The sequence below is a fragment of the Patella vulgata genome, chromosome 7, assembly GCF_932274485.2.
Source record: "Patella vulgata chromosome 7, xgPatVulg1.2, whole genome shotgun sequence".
Taxonomy (NCBI): Eukaryota; Metazoa; Mollusca; class Gastropoda; family Patellidae; genus Patella; species Patella vulgata.
In genome coordinates this window covers 60,039,459-60,062,792 of record NC_065885.2, presented here as the reverse complement: position 1 = coordinate 60,062,792, position 23,334 = coordinate 60,039,459, and the positions used below count along the sequence as shown (strand labels likewise).

The 23,334-nt window shown below is 35.8% G+C and overlaps 1 protein-coding gene across 4 annotated transcripts in view; it reads right to left on the bottom strand.

The window, feature by feature from the left end:
* The window catches only part of LOC126827507 (histone deacetylase 6), a 168,647-nt gene that overhangs the window by 137,491 nt on the left and 7,822 nt on the right, over positions 1-23,334 (bottom strand). Inside the window, exons 1-19 of one of the 4 annotated variants that reach the window (XM_056102114.1) lie at positions 22,638-22,641; positions 22,323-22,460; positions 21,783-21,854; positions 21,245-21,270; positions 19,557-19,661; positions 18,750-18,818; positions 17,923-18,049; positions 17,064-17,129; positions 15,110-15,169; positions 11,920-12,009; positions 11,145-11,251; positions 9,510-9,635; positions 8,351-8,509; positions 7,050-7,103; positions 5,437-5,524; positions 4,216-4,256; positions 3,033-3,129; positions 1,708-1,779; positions 282-307 (exon numbers count right to left, since the gene is read on the bottom strand). In XM_056102114.1, the coding sequence (XP_055958089.1) occupies positions 282-307; positions 1,708-1,779; positions 3,033-3,129; positions 4,216-4,256; positions 5,437-5,524; positions 7,050-7,103; positions 8,351-8,509; positions 9,510-9,635; positions 11,145-11,251; positions 11,920-12,009; positions 15,110-15,169; positions 17,064-17,129; positions 17,923-18,049; positions 18,750-18,818; positions 19,557-19,661; positions 21,245-21,258 (1,301 nt within the window). In that variant the 5' untranslated portion in view covers positions 21,259-21,270; positions 21,783-21,854; positions 22,323-22,460; positions 22,638-22,641. Of the gene's footprint in view, positions 1-281; positions 308-1,707; positions 1,780-3,032; positions 3,130-4,215; positions 4,257-5,436; positions 5,525-7,049; positions 7,104-8,350; positions 8,510-9,509; positions 9,636-11,144; positions 11,252-11,919; positions 12,010-14,966; positions 15,027-15,109; positions 15,170-17,063; positions 17,130-17,922; positions 18,050-18,749; positions 18,819-19,556; positions 19,662-21,244; positions 21,271-21,782; positions 21,855-22,322; positions 22,461-22,637; positions 22,642-23,334 lie in introns of those variants that run through there. The other 3 variants (XM_056102111.1, XM_056102113.1, XM_056102112.1) reach the window with 3 other exon arrangements.

The following is a 23,334-nucleotide window of genomic DNA, read 5'->3' as shown; positions in this document are numbered from 1 at the left end:
TTTCAAATTTTATTTCAATAATTCGCCTGCGCGTAGGGGTCTTTAGCAGTGGGAGGAAATCGGAGGACCCGGAGAAAACCCACTCCTTGTCACATACAATCGAGGAATCGAAACCCCGCCAGTTGACTCAATGACAAACCTCATGATACAGTGCGCACATGTGATGGTTTCAAAACAATCTTTAACGGTAATATTACAGAACGAACAAGGCTGATGATTTCTTAAAATGCATATAAATAAAATTATTTAACCATTATAAATTGTATGACAATAAATCTAACCTGTTTATTGCCACCCCATTTTGTGCCTGGAAGAAAAATTATGACACAAATTACGAAACAAACTTAAATAAGGAGTACGAAATCAATAAATTTCAATGTACAAAATATGTCAACTAATGTACACAAACACATCATCATCGGCCTATTTTATTGTGCGGCCACAGTGGCTAAGTGGGTAAGACGCTGGCTCACTAGCATGGAGGTCGGGTTCCGATAGGGTTTCCCATTGTCTGTGGTGCAGGACGGAGAGCCTGACAAGGACAGCTGTCTAGTCGTTCAGATAGGACAAAAAACCAAGGTCCCGTATATACATTGGAATGCATGTAAAAGATCCCTTAGCAGATGGAATTCAATTTAAGAGTAAGTCATAGTGCCGCTGCCCAGGCAAAATTTCCCTCATAGCACACTGTATGGCAATTGCCCGTCTTCATTAGACCAGTCGGAGCAGAACAGTAGGATTTTAAACCACATTTCATTTCATTTTCCTATTTTAACGCTGGAAAGTAGCAGAGACCATGATGTAAATAACAATATTTGCAGCATAAACCAAAGTTTAGAGGATAACCATAGGCTACCTGCAACGTCAGACATAAAAACAAGTGGTTGTCATGCAAGATACGTCCACATTTTGCAAGAGATGAACTGTGAATAAGCTAAATAAAGCGTTTTCCATACAATCAGGGGCCATAATCCAGGATGTTACGGTCTGACATATGTCAATATCGCGAGGAACCGAGGTCTTTTGGTTATAAACATATATTTTAAGTTTCATCAAAAATTGGATTAAAGTTGTGACCTCTAGAGGGTCCACTACCTTGGTGTTGCATGCTTATTATACTATTTGTGTAAAGAACCCAAATGTAATTATGGTGTAACCTTGACATAATGAATTTACTGGCTGATACATACAAATATTGAATGGAAGCAAGATCTGTGGGATATAAACCTATATTTCAAGTTTCGTCAAAATCAGAAAAAAATTATAACCAGCTGAGTGCCTACAATCAAAATGTGAACGTCAGGTCAGACAGGATCGACGACAATACATGTCCACATGATAATGTGGGTGTACAAAAATAACCTCTTACAATCCTGGCATTTTGTTTCGACAGTCGGCAAATGCCAACGACTCTGCATTTTTTCTTCTTCACATTTTGCCTAAAGGCAAGAATTGCTCTTACAAAGATGTACCTGTGCCGCGGATTTATAATAGAATGTATCTACCTGATGACAAGAGAAGGTAAACTGATTTGTATATTTATTTTTTTTTGCCTCCGTTGTAAATTATTGTGGTGTGTTATTTAATTTATTAGCTATATCTTTTGTATTATATGTTCTACGAAGAGCAGGACTTCAACCCTTCTTAAATAAAGTCATTATTATTATTATTATTATTATTAAGGTATCTATAATAAAATGTATTTACCTGACCAGAGAGAACAGTATCAACAACATTTAAAACACTACCAGCAGATAATAAGGCACATTCATACGATTTCTGAAACATATCAATATTCATATTTCAATTTATCTGGCTGAGGATCAAAAAACAATAAACGTCTTTAAAATTATCTTGGCATAAAAAGAACGCAAAGAAAGTGTGTCATATTTCAGTTGGTTTAGTCTCTACAATGATGGGGGGTCAGGGCTGTCAATTGGACTAATACATGTGTTTTGGATCATACAATGTCTATCAATGAGTCAAGTGGCGTGGTTTCGATCACACACTTATAAGTGACAACGAGTAGGGTCACATCCCTAACATTGTGGGTTTCTTGGGGTTTTCTGGTTTCCTCCAATAGCTAAAGACCCTCACGCTAACATCAGCAGTCCAAATAGGGTCGACATATGATACAAAAAGGGTCTAAACTGAAGCTGCTGTGAATATTAGATCTTTTGTAAAGAAGAAAATCAGAACCATAGAGATGACACAATTTAAAGATATCTTTTCTGGATAAAAGTCCATATTTATTTTTGCAGAAGTCACATCTTTGTGGGAGCCACGGTGGCTAGGTGGTTAAGACGCTGGCTCACTAGCCTGGAGGTCGGGTGTTCGATCCCTGCATTGGCCGAGAAAGTTCATCCTGATTTTCCGACGTGGTTTCCCCTTGTCAGTGGTGCAGAACGGAGGGCCTGACAAGGACAGCTGTCTAGTCCTTCGGATGAGACGAAAAACCGAGGTCCCGTGTATACATTAGAATGTACGTAAAAGATCCCTTGGCAGTTGGAATTCGATATAAGAGTAGGCGATAGTGCCGCTGCCCGGGCAAAATTTCCCTCATAGCACACTGTATGGCGTATGCCCGTCTTCATTAGCCCAGTATAGGAGCAGAACAGTAGGACGTTAAAGCTCATTTCATTTCATTTCACATCTTTGTGTTATATTCCCCATCAATGTATTGATGTCCATGAAAGAATTTGCTCTGCTCTGCTAAATAACACCCCTACACCAAAGTCAAAGCATACTCATTGATATTTGTAAAGCCACAGCTTGTCTGATTTTAATCTAAACACATAATTTGCTGTGCAAATAATAAATACCACAAAATATTTCTACAGAATATTAATAGCAGAATATTCAGTGGTCTGCAATCATTTCAATAACAAGAGTTACTTCCCTTAGAACATTGGGAATAAAGTAGCAGTGGTAGTTTAAAATATTTTGGCATGAAAACAAGTTATAGACATTTTAAAAGAGACAGATATAATTAGATTGATTTACCGTGCATAAATATAATTAGATTGATTTACCGTGCATAAATATATTGAGTTGTATTCTTGGCCCTTATCACGTAATGCAAAATCACCCATTTTTGGCGTAGATTTAATATCATCCAAATAATCTTGACTGAAAAACAGAAATGACCTCTCGTCTATTAATAATGTTAGCTGATCAGTTTTTGTCTTTTATTCATGGAGAAAGGTCACCTGCCCAATCTCGTGGGTTTTTCCTGGGTTTTCCCTGCCACTGCTAAAGACCCCTATGTGCTAGTGAATTATTGAAATAAAAAAAATTGAACCATGTGTTAGTCAAAAAAAGACCCGATTTGTATGGAATGGACGTTAAACCCCATTTTTCTTTTTCTGTACATGAGGTAGGTATACTTACCTGATACATCTCATCACAAAACAAAACTTTTTACAAAATGAAATGAAATGAAATGGGGTTTAACGTCCTACTGTTCTGATCCAAACTAGGCTAATCAAGACGGGCAGCTGCACTATGGCGTACTCTTATATCGAATTCCAGCTGCCAAGGGATCTTTTACGTGCATACCAATGTATACACAGGACCTCGGTTTTTCATCATATCCGAACTACTAGACAGCTGTCCTTGTTAGACACTCCGTCCTGCACCACTGACAAGGGGAAACCACGTCAGAAAATCCTGATGACCTTTCTCGTCCAAAAGAGAGAGAGAGAGAAATGGGGTTTAACGTCCAATCGACACAAACTAGGTCATTTCGGGACTAACACATGGTTTAATTTTATTTCAATAATTCGCTTGCGCGTAGGGGTCTTTAGCAGTGGGAGGAAACCGGAGGACCCGGAGAAAACCCACGAGGTTGGACAGGCGACCCTACTCCTTGCCACGTACAACCAGGGATTCGAAACCATTCTCGTCCAATGCAGGAAACTTTTGACAATGTAACATTAGAATAAGGTACATACATACATTTGTAATGGGCAACCACGATCTTTTATTAAGCTAGTTTAATGAAGAGTTGCGGCAATTTTGCACGGACAGCGACACTACAGCCTACTCTTATATCGAATTCCAACTGTCAAGGGTTCTTTTAAGTACACACCAATGTGAACATGGGTCCTCATTTTTTTCCCCATCCAAACAACTATAGGTTGTGACTTGCCAGGCCCTCCGTCAAAACTAGTTTAAAGCCACATTTAGTTTTATAAAGTATATACTGTACTGTACCTATGAATGGTCAACAGTTCCTCTTCTGTTGCTAATCTAGACTGAAAATTTATAAACAAAATAGCAATTACTTATTTTTTCCTCATGCATAATCATTACTTAAATGGGGGGTTGGATGGCCGAATGGTTAGCGTCTATCATTGAGTCAACTGGCGTGTACGTGACAAGGAGTTGGGTTGCCTGTCCAACCTTGTGGGTTTTATCCGGTCCTCTGGTTTCCTCCCACTGCTAAAGACCCCTACACGCACCCGAAATCACCTACATGTAGTTTGTGTCGATTGGACGTTAAACCCCATTTCTCTCCCTCTCCCACTTAAACACGTGGATTAGTTAATGAGTTCCCTAGTCTAAAATAACAATCTGGATCACTACGACACAAACAGCCAAAATATTGTTCATAATATAACAAGGGAGAAAACTCTATTCACTATGCTGACAAATATGGACAGTTGAGATATTAAGAAAGTAGAGCGGTGCCTATCCCCCAATATACAATCAGGAAAATGCTCCACATTCCTAAAATCGGACAGTTTGAACAAGGAGAAAATTATGCAAGCCCCGAGGTCACAAAGCATTCTCAGACTTAAGTTAAGAATTTACTCAACTTTCAATCACTGTTTTAATGTGATGGGCAGCATCGCTTGAAATCAGGTCCATGTTCACAAAGCATGTTCACCATATTTTAATTAAAATATAGGCCTTTATAAAACTTTTGTTGTTTTAATATATCAAATACATCACTAAGAAACTATGTGAAAGTTTGGTGTTTCTGGATCAAAGATATCTCTCATAAACAGTGATTGAAAATTGAGTAAATTCTTAACTTAAGTCTAAGAATGCTTTGTGAACTCGGGTCAGAGCCTATACGCATGCAGTGAAATGCTCTGAATCCCTAATATAACATCCATTTATCCAGAGCAATATCAGTTATCTCAACAGGAAAATGGTCCACCTCCCAGAAGTGACATAAACTAGAACAACAGGGTTAAAAATCCGCTCGGACCGTATCAACCACTGAAAGGATCAAGTGGAGTTGTCATATCATTTTAGGTATTATCGTCCAGAGACATATCAGTTATCTTAACAGGAAAATGCTCCACATCCCTGAAGTGTCATAAACTAGAACAACATGGTTAAACATCTGCTCGAACCGTTTCAACCCCTGAAGGGATCAACTCGAGTTGTCATTTATCAAACCAGAAAAGTATGCCATGAATTTACCTGTACTTGTAAACATCTCTTTAATAATTTCCATTCTACATGCAGATTATATATAGACGATATTCTGTCTGGTCGTTCTGGATGACTACTAGAAAAAACATAAATCCATAAATCATCAACATAACTATGAAAATAATGTATTACACCATTAAAGCAACCATCCCTGGTGTAATAATGTATTACACCATTAAAGCAACCATCCCTGGTGTAATAATGTATTACACCATTAAAGCAACCATCCCTGGTGTAATAATGTAGTACACCATTAAAGCAACCATCCCTGGTGTAATAATGTATTACACCATTAAAGCAACCATCCCTGGTGTAATAATGTAGTACACCATTAAAGCAACCATCCCTGGTGTAATAATGTAGTACACCATTAAAGCAACCATCCCTGCCGTAATAATGTTACACCATTAAAGCAATGAAATGAAATGAAATGAAATGGGGTTTAACGTCCTACTGTTCTGCTCCTATACTGGGCTAATGAAGACAGGCATACGCCATACAGTGTGCTATGAGAGAAATTTTGCCCGGGCAGCGGCACTATCGCCTACTCTTATATTGAATTCCAACTGCCAAGGGATCTTTTACGTGCATTTCAATGTATACACGGGATCTCGGTTTTTCGTCTCATCTGAAGGACTAGACAGCTGTCCCTGTCAGGCCCTCCGTTCTGCACCACTGACATGGGGAAACCACGTCGGAAAATCAGGATGAACATTCTCGGCCAATGCAGGGATCGAAAACCCGACCTCCAGGCTAGCGAGCCAGCGTCTTAATCACCTAACCACCGTGGCTCCCACCATTAAAGCAACCATCCCTGCCATAATAATGTAGTACACAAACACCATTAAAGCAACCATCCCTAACAATTTCTGAAATCCAAGTCTACCATGTAGCTTTTAACTTCTGGAATCCATGTCTAAGCTGTAACTGCATCCACCACTACATTGTACTGTGCATGAGAATGAAATGAAATGATGTTTAACATCTTACTTTTCTACAACAACAGTATAAAGAAAAAGGGAGAGAGAGAGAAATGGGGTTTAACGTCAACTTGACACAAACTAGGTCATTTCGGGACAAGCATATGGTTCAATTTAATTTCAATAATTCGCTTGTGTGTAGGGACACACAAATGGTCAGTGTGTGCGACTTGTATAATAAGGTCTGCCATCAAGTCAAATGGTGTGGTTTCGATTCCCTGGTTGTATGTGACAAGGAGTAGGGTCGCCTGTCCAACCGCGTGGGTATTCTCTGGGTCCTCCAGTTTCCTCCCATTGCTAAAGACCCCGACGTGCAAGCGAATTATTGAAATAAAATTGAACCATATGTTAGTTACGAAATGACCTAGTTTATGTCAAGTGGACGTTAAACCCCATTTCTCTCTCTCTTTGACAAACTCTGTTGTGCACCACCGACAAGGGAAAAAAAAGGCTGAAAGATCCCAAGAACCAACGCAGGGTTCAATCCTGGGACATCCTGATTAGTGAGCCAGTGTGGATCACATGCTGTGCATGAGGTGGGGTATTCTAATCCTTTCTAGAACATTAAATATCACTTCTCATTTTAAGAGTTTAAATCTCTTCAAAAATATCAACACTTACCTCATAAACAAATTTTTATGAGCTCGCATATCAGCATCAAAAACAAGACAAGTTCTGAAAATAAAGATATCTATATATGCATAATTCTCAAAAGGTTGGATGGCCGAATGGTTAGTGTGTGCACATAGTATCATAAGGTCTGACATTGAGTCAAATGGCGTGGTTTCGATTATGATACAACACGCACACGCTAACCATTCGGCCATTCAATCCCCCCAAAACAAATAGTAACATTATTCTAATACACTATAATGAATGGCAGTGAAATTGGGCGACTGAAGAACTTACCTGCCAGTCAATTTTACATGACATGAAATTAGAATTTCAAAGAATTGAATCTTACTACACAATAAATTCAGTTAAATCTATGGTTTTATTGAAACAAAACTTGACATTTTGGCGTCTAATAAAGTTTATTGATATTGTCAACCAATTGTTAATATGGGATAATGACACTACTACATTTTGTCAACCAAAATATGGTATAATGACTCCACATTTTGTGAATCAAATGTCAATGTGGTTACATTTTGTCAACCAATTGTTAATGTGATATAACCGATCCACATTCAGTCAACCAAATGCTAATATGGTGTCAACCAAATTGTTAATGTGGTATAACCAATCCACATTTAGTCAATCAAATGTTAATATGGTGTCAACCAAATTGTTAATGTGGTATAACCGATCCACATTCAGTCAACCAAATGTTGTCAACCAAATTGTTAATGTGGTATAACCGATCCACATTCAGTCAACCAAAGTTTAATATGGTGTTAACCAAATTGTTAATGTTGTATAATGATTCAACATTTGTCAATCAAATGTTAATGTAGTACAATGTGGTTAATGTTTATGAAGTAAAAAAGACTGTACGAAATTTGAACGCAACCGTCATTAGGGTGTAACAGTAATATATATAAAAAACATTTTAAATCAGTTGAAAATTGTGACCTCTAGAGTGTCCCCAAGCTGAAAACGTGATTTTTCGTACAATCAAGGGCCATAATCCATGAAGTTATGGTTCGATACATGCCAATAACGAAAGGATCCAAAATTGGATAAATATTGTGACCTGTAGAGTGTCCACAAACAAATTGTGGATGGACGTCCAAAAGGACAGGGGCGACGGCATAATACGTCCACATGAAAATGTGATCGTATAAAAACTCTACATTTTGTCAACCTAAGGTGTAATAAGGTAAATCCAAAGGTGTAATAAGGTAAATCCAAAGGTGTAAATCCAAAGGTGTAATAAGGTAAATCCAAAGGTGTAATAAGGTAAATCCAACAGTACTAACCTATGTGCAGCTTTATTTAAAGAAACTTCTGCTATTAAATTATTCAACCTCTGGTCATACATCTGCTGCCTCTCTTTCGTCTGTGAAGGGAAAAACTCAGATCCCATGATATCATACTTCTCTGGACGATTCTCATTTGTGGCAAACTCAATATCTGGTCTTAAAACAAAAGAATAAACAAAGACTGAGCAGAGTGTGTGTGAGGAGGGGGGGGGGGGGGATGGGGCTTGTCAACCAACAGCCAAGTGCAACTCTGTCCCACCTCTATGATATGCACTTGACATCCAATATCCTCAAACTTTGAAATTTAATTGGTTCTTCTTTATGCCCTAATGAATAATATCAATTTTTAACAAGTTCCATTGTGAACTCTATCCTAAAATAGGGTTCTCAAAATTTAATGGATTTGAACATGAACTGGGGATAAATCCACGATTTGCAAACAAAAAATTATATATTTAAATTAGATTGATCCTTAAATTTTTATTATTTTTTTCCTGTATTGCGTTCATAAGTTAAAATACGAACAGAGTGATAACTTCTCATCTTTATTCTATTTCTTATTATTACATCAAGATATTTGTTAAAGGGGCTAAATCGCTAATATTTGGGACCTAGGAATTGACACAAATGGGTCGCAACGCATATAATAATGTAATGTGAATGTATATAAACTGATCTACATTCAATCGTTTCTGTTTTTACTTTAATTTCTAATCAGTTATGTTCGGCGAAATGCGCCAGAAGTCTCAATTTTATGGCAATCTCTAGCGTCTGGTTATTCCAGTCTACACCGATAATATTTATTACGCATGCTCTCCAGATAAGAATACGACGTCAACGTTTGACATAACTTGTAGAATTTGCCTTGCCTCGTTTTTGAGTCCCTTATTACAAATAGCGCTGAAACGCATCATGGTACACGATTTGTGTACCAATCGTAAAATGTTTATTTTGTCTTAAATATTGGATATCAGAAGTCCATCTTTTCCCGTTAAGATCACAACATCAATTTTGCTTTAAATTGACAAATAATTTGTGTTTTCAATGTCGAAGATTTTGGACGATACTGAGTTAGAGACTTAGCTACTTTAAGTCAGAAATGAATATTAACGTGATATTTTTTAAACTTAATATTAAACTGTTCCTAAAAACTTACTTTGGCGGTAATTCAAGTAGGGCATCATACTGACATATTTCACCATCTTCTAAAATATCTTGATTAAAAAAACAATTCCAATATGGCTTGAGAACTTTAATAACATTTAAAATACTTTCTGTTACACTGAAAAATATGAAGAGATAAGACAGAATTCTTATGAGGCTGATGTCTCTCTTCCATAATCCCCTAATAGATGAAAAGTGTTAATTATTTGTATATTTAACTTTTTAACTTTTTATAAAGAGAGAGAGAAATGGAGTTTAACTAAAACACGATTCAATTTTTATTTCAATAATTTGCTTAAGTGTAGGGGTCTTTAACTGTGGGAGGAAACCGAGGACCCGGAGAAAACCCATGAGGTTGGACCCTACTCCTTGTCATGTACAAGCAGGGAATCGAAAGAGAGAGAGAGAGAGAGAGAGAGAGGGGTCTTTAACTGTGGGAGGAAACAGAGCCCCCCCCCCCCCCAAAAAAAAAATGAGGTTGGACCCTACTCCTTGTCATATACAAGCAGGGAATCAAAACCTGCTCAATGACAGACCTTCTTGTGATGCCACGCACACACGTTAAGCCACTAGACCACACAATCGCCCAACTTTTTATAAAGCATGAAGCTTACCACTCAGCTTAACCTGAGCAGAAAATGCTCATCATTTAACTTAGTCCGGGTATTCAAAATAAACTAGGGCATTTTGGGACTAACATATAGTACAATTTTATTTCAATAATTTGTTTGCACCTAGGGATCTTTAGCAGTGGGAGGAAAGTCATGACATTAGGCAGTCTACCCTACTCTTTGTCACAAACTAGTGTGGGATTGAAACCATGTCACTTGAATCAATGACAGACCTTATGATCTATTATTTATTTCAATAATTTGTTTGCACCTAGGGATCTTTATCAGTGGGAGAAAAATCTTGACGTTAGGCAGACGACCCTACTTTGTCATGTACTAGTGTGGTATCGAAACCATGTCACTTGAATCAACGACAGACCTTATGATCTAAAGCACACGCATTACGTACAGCAGTCAACCACTCATCTAACAGTAACAAATATACACATTGTTAAAGATACATTATGGGAGATTAGATAAAGAGCTGGCAGTTCTCACTATAATAGTTAAAAACTAGATAATGTAAAGGGAATTTGCTGAAAAGTTCAGTCAAATTGATCCACTCTGAACCAAGAATTTAGCGATTGAATTTTAGGCTTAGCCTCGATCATCATTACTAAAGTCGGTATGATAAAAAACATAGTCTCAATTATCCATTTTTTGACTTAATCATGAATGAGCATTGAGCAGCAGATCAGATTGTAATCCAGTAAATATCGCAGGCTAGTGATGACATCGAGAGTTGATTATGGTCTGGATAAGTTAATTAATGTCAAATTAATAATTTAGATAACATTTCAGGTTTAAAGAAAGACCTGCAATAGGCAGATTTAGCTCTTGCATAATGTATGTTTAAATTATAATAACAACAACAGAATATAAATAAACTGAATTAAATATTTTGAAAGCTAATTCTAATATTTTGAAAACTAATTCCAATATTTTAAAAAGTAATTCTAATATTTTGAAAACTAATTATATTATTTTTTTAAAGAAATATAAAGATAGAAATATACTTGTCTGATGGTTCTTGTGTAGGTTTTAATAATGGACACGGATCTCCTAATAACGCCCGTAAAGATAAAGCACATCCTTCAGCTAAAGATTTCAAACAATAACCACCCTAAAAACAAACAGATGGGCTATAATTATAAAATATGAAATGAGGGATTCCGAAGGTTCCTATACTTCTGGAAACGAACTATTAATATATTTAGGTGATGTTTTGAAGAGTATTCTCTCAATGTTATTAAGCTAATTGGCTGTTATTCAAAATCAAACACGCAGGGTCAGCCTTTAAAATGAACGAAATGAAACGGGTTTTAACGTCCTACTGCTCTGCTTCGACTGTGCTAATGAAGACGGGCATACGTCATACAGTGTGCTATGAGGGAAATTTTGCGCGGCCAGCAGAACTATGGCCTACTCTTATATCAAACTCCAACTGCCAAGGGATTTTTTACGTGCATGCCAATGTGTACACAAGACGTCAGTTTTTCATCCTATCTGAACGACTAGACAGCTGTCTCATGTCAGGCTCTCCGACCTGCACCTAGTGACAATGGGAAACCACGTCGAAAAATCCTGATGAACTTTCTCGGCCAGCACGGGGAGAGAACCCGCGACCTCCAGGCTAGTGAGCCAATGTCTTACTCACTTAGCCAAAGGTGGCTCCCGCGTATGTAGTAGATAGTAAGCTTTCCAGGTTGATATTTAGGACGTTAAACCCTATTTCATATCATTTCTACTACATATGAAATAGGGCTATAACACTTCAAGAAAATACCCCACCTCTAAAACAGCACAAACTCTTCCTGATGAAACCGCTCCTAGCATGTTAATAAAATGAGCGTATGCTGCCGGTGTTACTTCCATCTCACCCTGATAAACAAACAACAAAAATAATTAAAACACTTATTGTAAGCTTTGAAATTTATATATACGAAATAGATCAATATTATATAGAAAACTTTTTAACTGTTAAATAAAGCAATGAATAATTTCCATACAAACAAGGAAAGAAACAATTATAATTCCAATTTGATTATTTAATGAGAAAATTGATCTCTGAAGAAATTAATGAATTTATAGCAAAAAAAATGTATAGCTTATTGTAAGCTATGAAACAAAAATATATTCAAAACAGATCAATTTTATATAGAAAACTTTTTAACTGAAAAATAAAGCCATTTCACATAAGGAAAAAACAGTTGTATAAAAGAATCGAAGCTCTAGGTCTACAGATATTAAAGAATTTTAAAACAAAATTGAACTTTAAATTCTTAAACCTGAATTAACATCAGTGTTTATGTACATAAATTTCTTTAAATGCATGCTGAATAAAATGTAGGCTACCGTATTCTAAAACAAATTTCAGTTCAAACTCTATAGAAATGACAGAATTTTAAAACAAAGATCTATGGGTATGTAGTAAACTTCTATAAATGCAAGCTGAATAAACTATAAGAAATTCTAAAACAAATGTCAAGCATTAACGAAAACTGCAGATCGTCATTTGCATTTTTAAATGCTAAAGTGTTTTCAAATTGATTATTTCACATTTAATTAAAAAAAACAAAATCAAAATTTTAACAGATAATCATGCAGCTGGGATTTAATCAAAATAAAGTGAGACCTATCAAAAAGGGGACTTGTTTTGACTATAATCTGCGAGGAATTGAATTATCAGTTCATCATATCTTTGTAAATACTTAAAGGAATTGAATTATCATTCCATCATATCTTTGTAAATACTTGAAGGAATTGAACAATCAGTTCATTATTTCTTTGTAAATACTTAAAGGAATTGAACAATCAGTTCATCATATCTTTGTAAATTCTGAAAGTAATTCAATTATTAGTTCAACATATCTTTGTAAATACTTTAAGGAATTCAATTATTAGTTCATCATATCTTTGTAAATACTGAAAGGATATGAAATAACAATTCATCATATCTTTGTAAATACAGGAATGTATGATTATCCAGTATCATTTATCTCATCATGTTGTTTATAGGAATGTATGATTATCCAGTATCATTTATCTCATCATGTTGTCTACAGGAATGTATGATTATCCAGTATCATTTATCTCATCATGTTGTTTATAAGAATGTAGGATTATCCAGTATCATTTATATCATCATGTTGTTTACAGGAATGTAGGATTATCCAGTATGATTTATATCATCATGTTGTTTACAGGAATGTAGGATTATCCAGTATGATTTATGATTGTCAGCAATATAATATTAATCAGGGTTGCGTACTGGATAAATGAGGGTTTACAAAATTTATGGATTCATTCAAACTTTGTAATAGATAGAGTAACTTCCTGTAACCGGCGTATAACATTTACAAGCGGTAACTAATAAGTGATTATACAAAAACCAGAATTTTTTTTTCATATGGCCTAATAAAACTAAAAGTTAACAAAATAAATACAGTGGAATCTGTCACATTCAGCTTCAGAACACTAAAGCTACAGCATTGAGCACGTCATGCTGTGTAATCTGGCAAATATTTTAACGATCCTATACGATGTCGAAAGTGACAGATTCCACTGTATCTGTATATTTGGATGCTGGTATATAAACAAACAATCTGGTTAAAACAAAGATCCTATTTCGTTTCGTTTTTATAGTTCAAAATTTTGTTTTACTTGTCTTTACTAGTGTGAGGTATTAGCAAATGAAACGGTCTGTTACGGCGAGCTTTAGGCGTGTTTTGCACGTAACTGTGGGTAATCCATCGAAAGTATAAAAGAAAGGTTGCCAGGCAACAAAACATATGCCCACAACAGCTAAATTGTCCAGGCAGTCAACAAGAGTTGTCGCATATTTTTACTTTTTTCGGTAATGAAACATTTATAATACACTAAAATCTGATTAAGAGCAACAACTCATGAAGTAATTATCAGAAAACCATTAGAATTTGTTTGTTTTTATCAAGTTCTGCCCCATGCTAACGTTTTGTATACAAAACTTTTAATATCATGGATTTAGCTGTTCAAGACATAAAAATTCATTGAAAATCAATGTACTTGTTCGTCTCAAGATCTTAAACCCTGTGTATCAATCTGAAGTCAATCGGATGATAACTTTAGCCTTTAGAGCGTCACAAAATGATCAAGGGCCATAACTTTGGCAGTAATTATCGTGAATCGTTGAAAATCAATAGGATTCTTTGTCGCATGACCTTAAACACTGTGTGTAAATTTAAAGTCAATCGGATATTAACTTTAACCTCTAGAGCATCCACAAGATTTTTCAAAGTGATCAAGGGCCATAACTCTGGCAGTAATAATCGGAAATCGTTGAAAATCAATAGGCTTCTTCGTCTCATGACCTTAAACACTGTGTATAAATTTAAAGTCAATTGAATATTAACTTTGGCCTCTAGAGTGTCCACAAGATTTTTCAAAGTGATCAAGGGCCTTAACTCTGGCAGTAATAATCGGAAATCGTTGAAAATCAATAGGATTATTCGTCTCATGACCTTAAACACTGTGTATAAATTTAAAGTCAATTGGATATTAACTTTGGCCTCTAGAGCGTCCACAAGATTTTTCAAATTGATCAAGGGCCATAACTCTGGCAGTAATAATCGGAAATCGCTGAAAATCAATAGGCTTTTTCGTCTCATGACCTTAAACACTGTGTATAAATTTGAAGTCAATCAGATATTAACTTTGGCCTCTAGAGTGTCCACAAGCAATTGTGGACGCCGAACGGGCGTACGGGGGTGACGACAATATACGACCACATTTCAATGTGGGCGTATAAAAACGAAACGAAATATAGATCTGTATTTTAATCACATTGATAAACAAAATACCTTATCATCTCCTAAAGCTGCATCCAAACCAAGTGACACAAAAATCAGGTTAGGTGAAAACTGGTTAAGAAAGAAAAAAAGACAAAAAACAAACTACAAAAGATGTTATACTACTGACAGTGTGGTAGTGTATGTATGTATACCTCAGGACATCCCAGGGCAGCGTCGTAACCACATGATACAAGAGTTAATAGAGGTGAAAACTGGAAACAGAAGAATCGTTACACAAACATGAATTAAATGATATAGAAATAAAGATACATTTTGAAACAGTTTAATCTGCCTATTGCAGGTCTTTATTTTGGCGTCAAATGTTATATAAATTATCATTTAGACATTTATTCACATGACAAGCCTATAATTAAAGTTCTAGATCATTGGATGGCCAAGTTTCAACTAGAAAACATATGACATTTAAAAATTTAAAAATAAAATGGATAAACAAGACTTAGACTCAATTATCAAGTACTGTTGCTACGATAATGAACAATCTACGCTATGTCTTGTCCAACCTTTAAACACCCAAAACTCGGATCAGAATAAAGTTATTTGAATGAAATTTTCAATTAAATCATTTTCCATTAAGGATTAATTAAAAGCGGGATTAGATAAGATAAGATAAAGAGCCGACAGTTTTCGTTATAATAGTTAACAAATAGATAATGAAAAGAGAATAAATATTTTGAAAATTTCAGTCAAATTACTTAACTCTGAGCCAAGGAATCGGCGCCATAATTATAATCTAGCCTTGATTGTCATTAATACCATTGTTACAATAATAAGCAAAGTATTGATTATCAATTTTTACGGTAACCGCATCCAGCACAAGTGTATTTGAATCCACTAAATATTGCAGGCATCCAATAGCATGGAGAATTGATTATGGTCTTGGTAAGTTAATAAATGTCTTAATTAATAGGAATAGGGTCGCCTGTCCAATCTCGTGGGTTTTCTCCGGGTCCTCCAGTTTCCTCCCACTGCTAAAGACCCCTACGCGCAAGCGAATTATTGAAATAAAATTAAACCATATGTTAGTCCCGAAATGACATAGTTTGTGTCGAGTGGACGTTAAACCCCATTTCTCTCTCTCTCTCTTAATTAATAATTTAGATAACATTTCAGGCCTAAAGAAAGACCAGCATATTTAACTATCACAGCAAGAACGGCCAACTCTTTATCTAAATCTTACATAATGTATCTTTAAACATACTACTTTCCTGTAACAAGTGGGCTACAAGTGGGCTCATATGCATATGAGAGCAATTTGTCCGAACAGAAATTGAATTCCATCTGTCAAAAGTACTTTCATGTGCACATCAATGTGTACATGGGATCTTGTTTTTCCGCCCAATCTGAATGACCAAATAGTTGTACGTGACAAGGAGTAGGGTCGCCTGTCCAACCTCGTGGGTTTTCTCCGAGCCCTCAGATTTCCTCCCACTGCTAAAGACCCCTACGAGCAAGCCAACTATTCAAATAAAATTGAAGCATATGTTAGTCCCAAAATGACCCGATTTGTGTCAAGCGGATGTTAGTGAGCCAACACCTTACTCACTGAGCCACCCATTGATCCTAATTCTGAGTCATTCATTCTCTTTGAACTCTACCTGAATGTAAGGTATCGTCATCTGCTATATTGGATATCTTGACTGACAACATTTAGTCATGAATTGAGCTGTTCTCCATGAAGGATATAGCTAAGTGAGTAAGACGCTGACTACCTGGAGGTCGGATGTTCGATCCCTGCATCAGCTGAGAAAGTTCATCCAGATTTTCCGGCATGGTTCCCACCTTGTCAGTGATGCAGGACCGTGGGCCTGACAAGGACAGCTGTCTAGTCGTTCGAATGGGACAAAAAAAACAAACCGATGTCCCATGTACACATTGGTGTGCACGTTAAAGATCCCATAACAATTGGAATTCGATATAAGAGTAGGCCATAGTACCGCTGTCCGGGTAAAATTTCCCTCATAGCACACTGTATAGCATATGCAAGTCTTCATTAGCCCTGTTCGAAGCAGAACAGTAGGATGTTAAACCCCATTTCATTGAATTTCATTTGATCACTGTGGCCCCCCTGATCAAAAGAAAGCTTACTTCATAAGCAATTGGCATTAAAACCTGCTGTAGTATAGCTATATATTCACTATCTGTCATTCCAGTCTGAAAAATACAAGCAAAAAATAAAATTCTTTTCAACACATTTCCTCTCAGTTTACCAATAAGTAATTAAAACGAAAGTACAACAAATATCTGAAAATCGGGATTGAACACAGGACATGCATAGAGAGCAGACATTACATGCTCATTAGACCTGTAGGTAATTTTTAATTCTCTATTAGGACGGTCAATAATACATGAACTGTTGGCATTTATGCACATGTATGCCCTGCTAGATCTTCCTAAGTGTGCCGCGAAATTTTGAACGGCACACTAAGAAATTGCGAAAGGCCACTTGATCTCAATTGAGTATTCACTGGCGCTACTGGTACGTTCATAGCTGTGTTTTTCTTTATTTAGTTTGAGTCATTCTATGTTTCTATGACTAGTCTGTGTCTATGGTTGTATGCCGTCTATGACTTGCCATGTTTTTATTTTGCAAAATTCAAATATTTTTCATATATATTTAGCCAGGTGTGCCGCTATTTTTTCATGTGTTCAGAGGTGTGCCGTTGCCAAAAAAGGTTGAGACCCACTGCCTTGGACATTGTAATTTTCAACTATGGCAATTGAATACCTATAAATGATAGTTGAACATGCTTGCAACAAACTAACTCTGTTCAATGGTAAAATGGTGGACGTATCCTGAACAGCGTTTCTGGATGGTGATAGTCTGTCTGTTGACATCATTAGTTAAAATGTCAAAAAAAATCAAAAATAAACAGGGTGATAATCTGCAGAGAGAATTTCTGAAAATGCTAAAAATTAATAAATAAATAACATGGCACATACTAACCTTGTTCAATGGAACATTGACATTAAAACCTTTACCATTTCCTCTTCCAATAAAATCATAATCTGACTCACGTAAGTTTGGCCAAAATGATCCATATTCATATCGATGTATAGAAAAATATAACACCCTACAAAATATATATATAAACAATATACACTTTCATCCAGTAAACTTTATATCTTTACTAAAGTATACACTTTCATCCAGTCAACTTTATACAGTTACTAAAGTATACTCTTTCATCCAGACAACTATATACATACATTTACTAAAGTTTACACTTTCATCCAGTCAACTATATACATACATATACTAAAGAATACTTTTTCATCCAGACATCTATATACATACATTTATTAAAGTATATGCTTTCATCCAGTCATTTACTAAAGTCTACACTTTCATCCAGACAACAGCATATATATGCCAAAAAATCTACACTTTTATCCTTTAAGGATCCCCACATAAAACTGTCCCCCCAAAAAAACCTACACAATCACACATTTACAATAGAACTAACATCAGGTCTTTCAGAAACGTACGTAAAATTAGGGATTGTCTTTTACTTTTGATCTGTCAACAATTGGCTTACTTTTGCCAGTTACAAGAGATGATGTACCTGTATATTCCCATATGGATCATCATATTAAATCTGTTTGAACTAGACTTACCTTGGATCATCATATTAAATCAATCTGAAGTAGACCTACCTTGTATCATCATATCAAATCTGTTTGAACTAGACTTACCTTGGATCATTATATTAAATCTGTCTGAAGTAAACCTACCTTGGATCATCATATTAAATCTGTTTAAACTAAACTTACCTTGGATCATCATAAAACATATACTGAGTTCCTTGTCCATGATGAACATCCAAATCAACTATCAATATTCTGTAAACAAACAGGCATTAAAATATAGTTATAAATATACTACATATTACAGAATATAGTTATAAATATACTACATATTACAGAATATAGTTATAAATATACTACATATTACAGAATATAGTTATATATATACTACATATTACAGAATATAGTTATATATATACTACATATTACAGAATATAGTTATAAATATACTACATATTACAGAATATAGTTATATATATACTACATATTACAGAATATACATATCAAGATGTATTGGAGAGTAATTATACAAAATTTTTGAAATTCCATCAATATATCAAATAGGTATATAAATTGCAACTGCAGTTAAATTTTCAAAATGTTCTCTCGACGGTACCGTCTCGTGGACTGTAAATGATTGATTGGTTAATTGGAATTCCAGTAAACCATCTTAATTAGGCTATATTAGACCACTTTGAAGTTGCTGTATTCAAGGGCTAAAATAGCAGGAAATGCGTTTGTGACCTTCAAATTTTTCAAAATCTTCTTCTTTCTACACGGTAAGCTCTGCTTTCAAAGAAGACCGTCGCCTGTAACCTGAAATTTTTTCGGGCATTTCGGGTTCTGGCCCCCCCTAACAGTCATCAATCCTGTATGCCTATGGGGTACTTTAAAATATTAGCTATGGCAATAACTCTGGAAGTAATTATTGGAAATTCTTTAAATCCAATAGGTGTTCGTGTCTGACCAAACGTAAAAGAACAAATGATTTACCTTGGAATTTTATATTCTTCTAAAGCAAATTTTGTAGCAATAGCAACATTATTAAACATACAGTATCCACAAAATTCATTCTCCATAGCATGATGTCCTGGTGGCCTGGAAAAACAACCATTTATCATCAACAGTTCTTACATGACTAATCATCAAGCATTTTTACATGATTCATTTATTATTCTTTGTAAAAGAGGGATCTATGGTGATAGTGTGGTTGGATAGTTATACAGTGTGCCCTGTGTCTAGTTGTTCGGAAGGTATGAAAACCCAAGGACTTGGGTAGAGCTTGGCATGCACCTAGAATCCCTGACAGTTAGAACTTGATAAAGAGTGGGTGGACACTCTGCTATCCAGGCAAAATTTCCCTCAAAGCATGAAAATGAAATGAAATGGGGTTTAACATACTACTGGGCTAATGAAGATGGGCATATGCCATTTAGAGTGGGGGATCATGGGGCTAAGTGGGTAAGACGCTGGCTCGCTAGCCTGGAGGTCGGGTGTTCGATCCCTGCATTGGCCGAGAAAGTTCATCCAGATTTTCCGGCTTGATTTCCCCTTGTCAGTGATGCAGGACGGAGGGCCTGCCAAGGACAGCTGTCTAGTCGTTTGGATGGGACGAAAAACTGAGGTTCCGTGCACATATTGGCGTGCACGTAAAAGATCCCTTGGCAGTTGGAATTCGATATAAGAGTAGGCTGTTGCACCGCTGCCCGGGTAAAATTTCCCTCATAGCACACTGTATGGCGTATGCCCGTCTTCATTAGCCCAGTTTAGGGGCAGAACAGTAGGACGTTAAACCCCATTTCATTTCCATTTAGAGTGCTATGAGGGAAATTTTGCCCGAACATCGTCGCTATGGCCTACTCTTATTTCGAATTCCAAATGTCAAGGGCTCTTTTATGTGCACGCCGATGTGTACACGAAACCTTGGTTTTCATACCATCCGAATGACTATACATTGTCCGTTGCCAGACCCTCCGTCCTACATCACTGACACGGGGGGACCACGCCATTCCCTCAAAGCACACTGTATGGTGTAAGCCTTCTTCATTATCCCAGTTGGTGCAGAAAAGTAGGATGTTAAACCTCATTTATTTTCAAACCCTATAGATGGTTGAGAAGATCTCACTTGTCAGAGGGGCTGCCATTCGGTTCAGACAAAACAAAGATCCTGGCTTATGTGTACAAATTGGTAGTACAAAAAAAAGATCCCTCAGTATTTGAAAGAGTAGACAAAAAAGCTGTTGGCAAAATTAACCATTTTTTTATTGTACACAATACCATTGTGCTGTATATTTTAACATGAAAGAGAGAGAAATGAGGGTTTAACATCCACTTAACACAAACTAGTTCATTTTGGGACTAACATATGGTTCAATTCTATTTCAATAATTATTTAGCAGTGATAGGGAACCATAAGACCCGGAGAAAACCCACAAGATTTGACTTGACAGGCAACCCTACTCCTTGTCATGTTCAAGCAGGCAATCGAAACCACGCCACTTGACTCAATGACAGACCTTGTGATTTCACATGCATGCGTTAAACCACTAGACCACCCAACCCCCCTTAATATCTGAAAAGGACAAAAAGTCAAGCATTGACCAACGAAATAATAAACCCTATTCTAAAGTAATGTTCTGGAATAGTTGGAATAAATTTAACATTAAACACATTAAACTCACCTAGAAATCACCATGCTATTCTTTATCTAAATTAAAACAAAAATAATTTAAATATATTGTAGACATTTTTTTACATAATGCTTGGAGATTGGATAAGGCAGTTTGAGTCAGGCAGTGACATAGGCCTGGGCCCTTATTCATGAAAACTTAAACTAAGATACAATCAAAATTTTAAGAAATACTGCAATTCGATTGGCTGACCAGTAAAATCAATTTGCATATATCCAATTTGCATATTGGTCAGCCAATCGAATTGCAGTATTTCTTAAAATTTCGATTGTATCTTAGTTTAAGTTTTCGTGAATAAGGGCCCAGGTGTCTTGCACTAATACCACCAGTTTCAGAGTTTTACTTCTCCCAGTTTCAGAGTTTTACTTCTCCCAGTTTCAGAGTTCTACTACTTCCAGTTTCAGAGTTCCACTACTTCCATTTTCAGGAAACTCCTAATAATGAAGCTTAAGAGGGCTCCACCTGTGCAATGTCGGGTAAACAGCTAATTCAAATAAAGGGATTTCTAGAGAGTACCAGCAAGACTTACTTTCTGTGTTATTATTTGTTCCACAGCTTCAATAGTACTTCCACATGCAGCTAATGTACATTCATAAGTTTCCTGAAAATTTACAAAATAATCATTGATATAAATAATAGTCATGTGTGAAGTGCATAATGCAGGGTATGCTAACATCAAATTTAACAGTTGTAGTTGTCAAATCTTATAAAAGAATACACTCTACAGTTGCCCAGTGAGTATTTGGAATAGGTAATTTTGTCGGGCAGCGACACTACAGCCTACTCATATATAGAATTCCAACTGCTAAGGGATCTTTTACGTGCACGCCAATATATACACGTGACCTCAGTATTTCGTCTCATTTGAATGACTAGACAGCTGTCCTTGTCAGGCCCTCCATCCTACATCACTGACAAGGGGGAACCACGCCGGAGCCCGACCTCCATGCTAGTGAACTTTCTCGGCCAATGCAGGGATCGAACACGCGACATCCAGACTAGCGAGCCAACGTCTTACCCACTTAGCCACCGTGGCTCCATGTAGCATTTGAAAGGAACATTAGATTACCTTATTGGCATAAAAAGAATCATATTTTTCTGATAATTCTTTCTGTTGTTGTATACTATAACTTGTTGTAGATAAAGCCTTGTCTAATAATTCTCGTGAATGTTGTAATAATATATGATCTTCTGTAGCATATCGCACCTAATAAAACAAGTAAAAATATCTTAGTATAATATTTACTTTTAATACATTAGTGAGAAAATAAGATATTTACAAAATACTTGTACTCCTATAATACATCATAACAAATGTCTTCATAAAATACTTACTGGTATATATTCTAATATATTATAACAACTGTCTAAATAAAATATTTACTGGTATTCTAATGTACAATAACTACTGTCTAAATAATTGTACTTGCTGGTATTCTAATTTATTATACTGTCTTAAATAAAGTACTTACTGGTATTCTAATTTAAAACAACAACTGTCTTAATAAAATATATTATAACAACTGTCTTAATAAAATACTTTCTCTAATATATTATAACTACTGCCTAAATAAAATACTTAATAAAATACTTACTCTAATATATAATAACTACTGTCTTAATAAAATACTTACTGGTATTCTAATATATTATAACTACTGTCTTAATAAAATATTTACTGGTATTCTAATTTATTATAACTACTTTCTTAATAAAATACTTAAACATGCATTATGCAAGAGCAAAATCTGCTTATTACAAGTCTTTCTTTAGGCCTGAAATGTTATCTAAATTATCAATTAGACATTAATTAACTTATCCAGACCATAATAAACTCTCGATGTCAAGGCTAGCCTTCGATGTTGGCTGGATTAGATTCCTATATGCCGCTTAACGGCCATTGATAATTAAATCAAAACAGTGGACAATTGAGACTATGCTGTTTATATTAATGATTTTAGTAATGATGACCGAGACTATGCGAAAATTTCACCCGCTTCATTCTCGGCTCATAGTGGATCAATCTGACTGAAATTTTCAGCAAATTACCTTTACACTATCTAGTTTTTAACTATTATAGC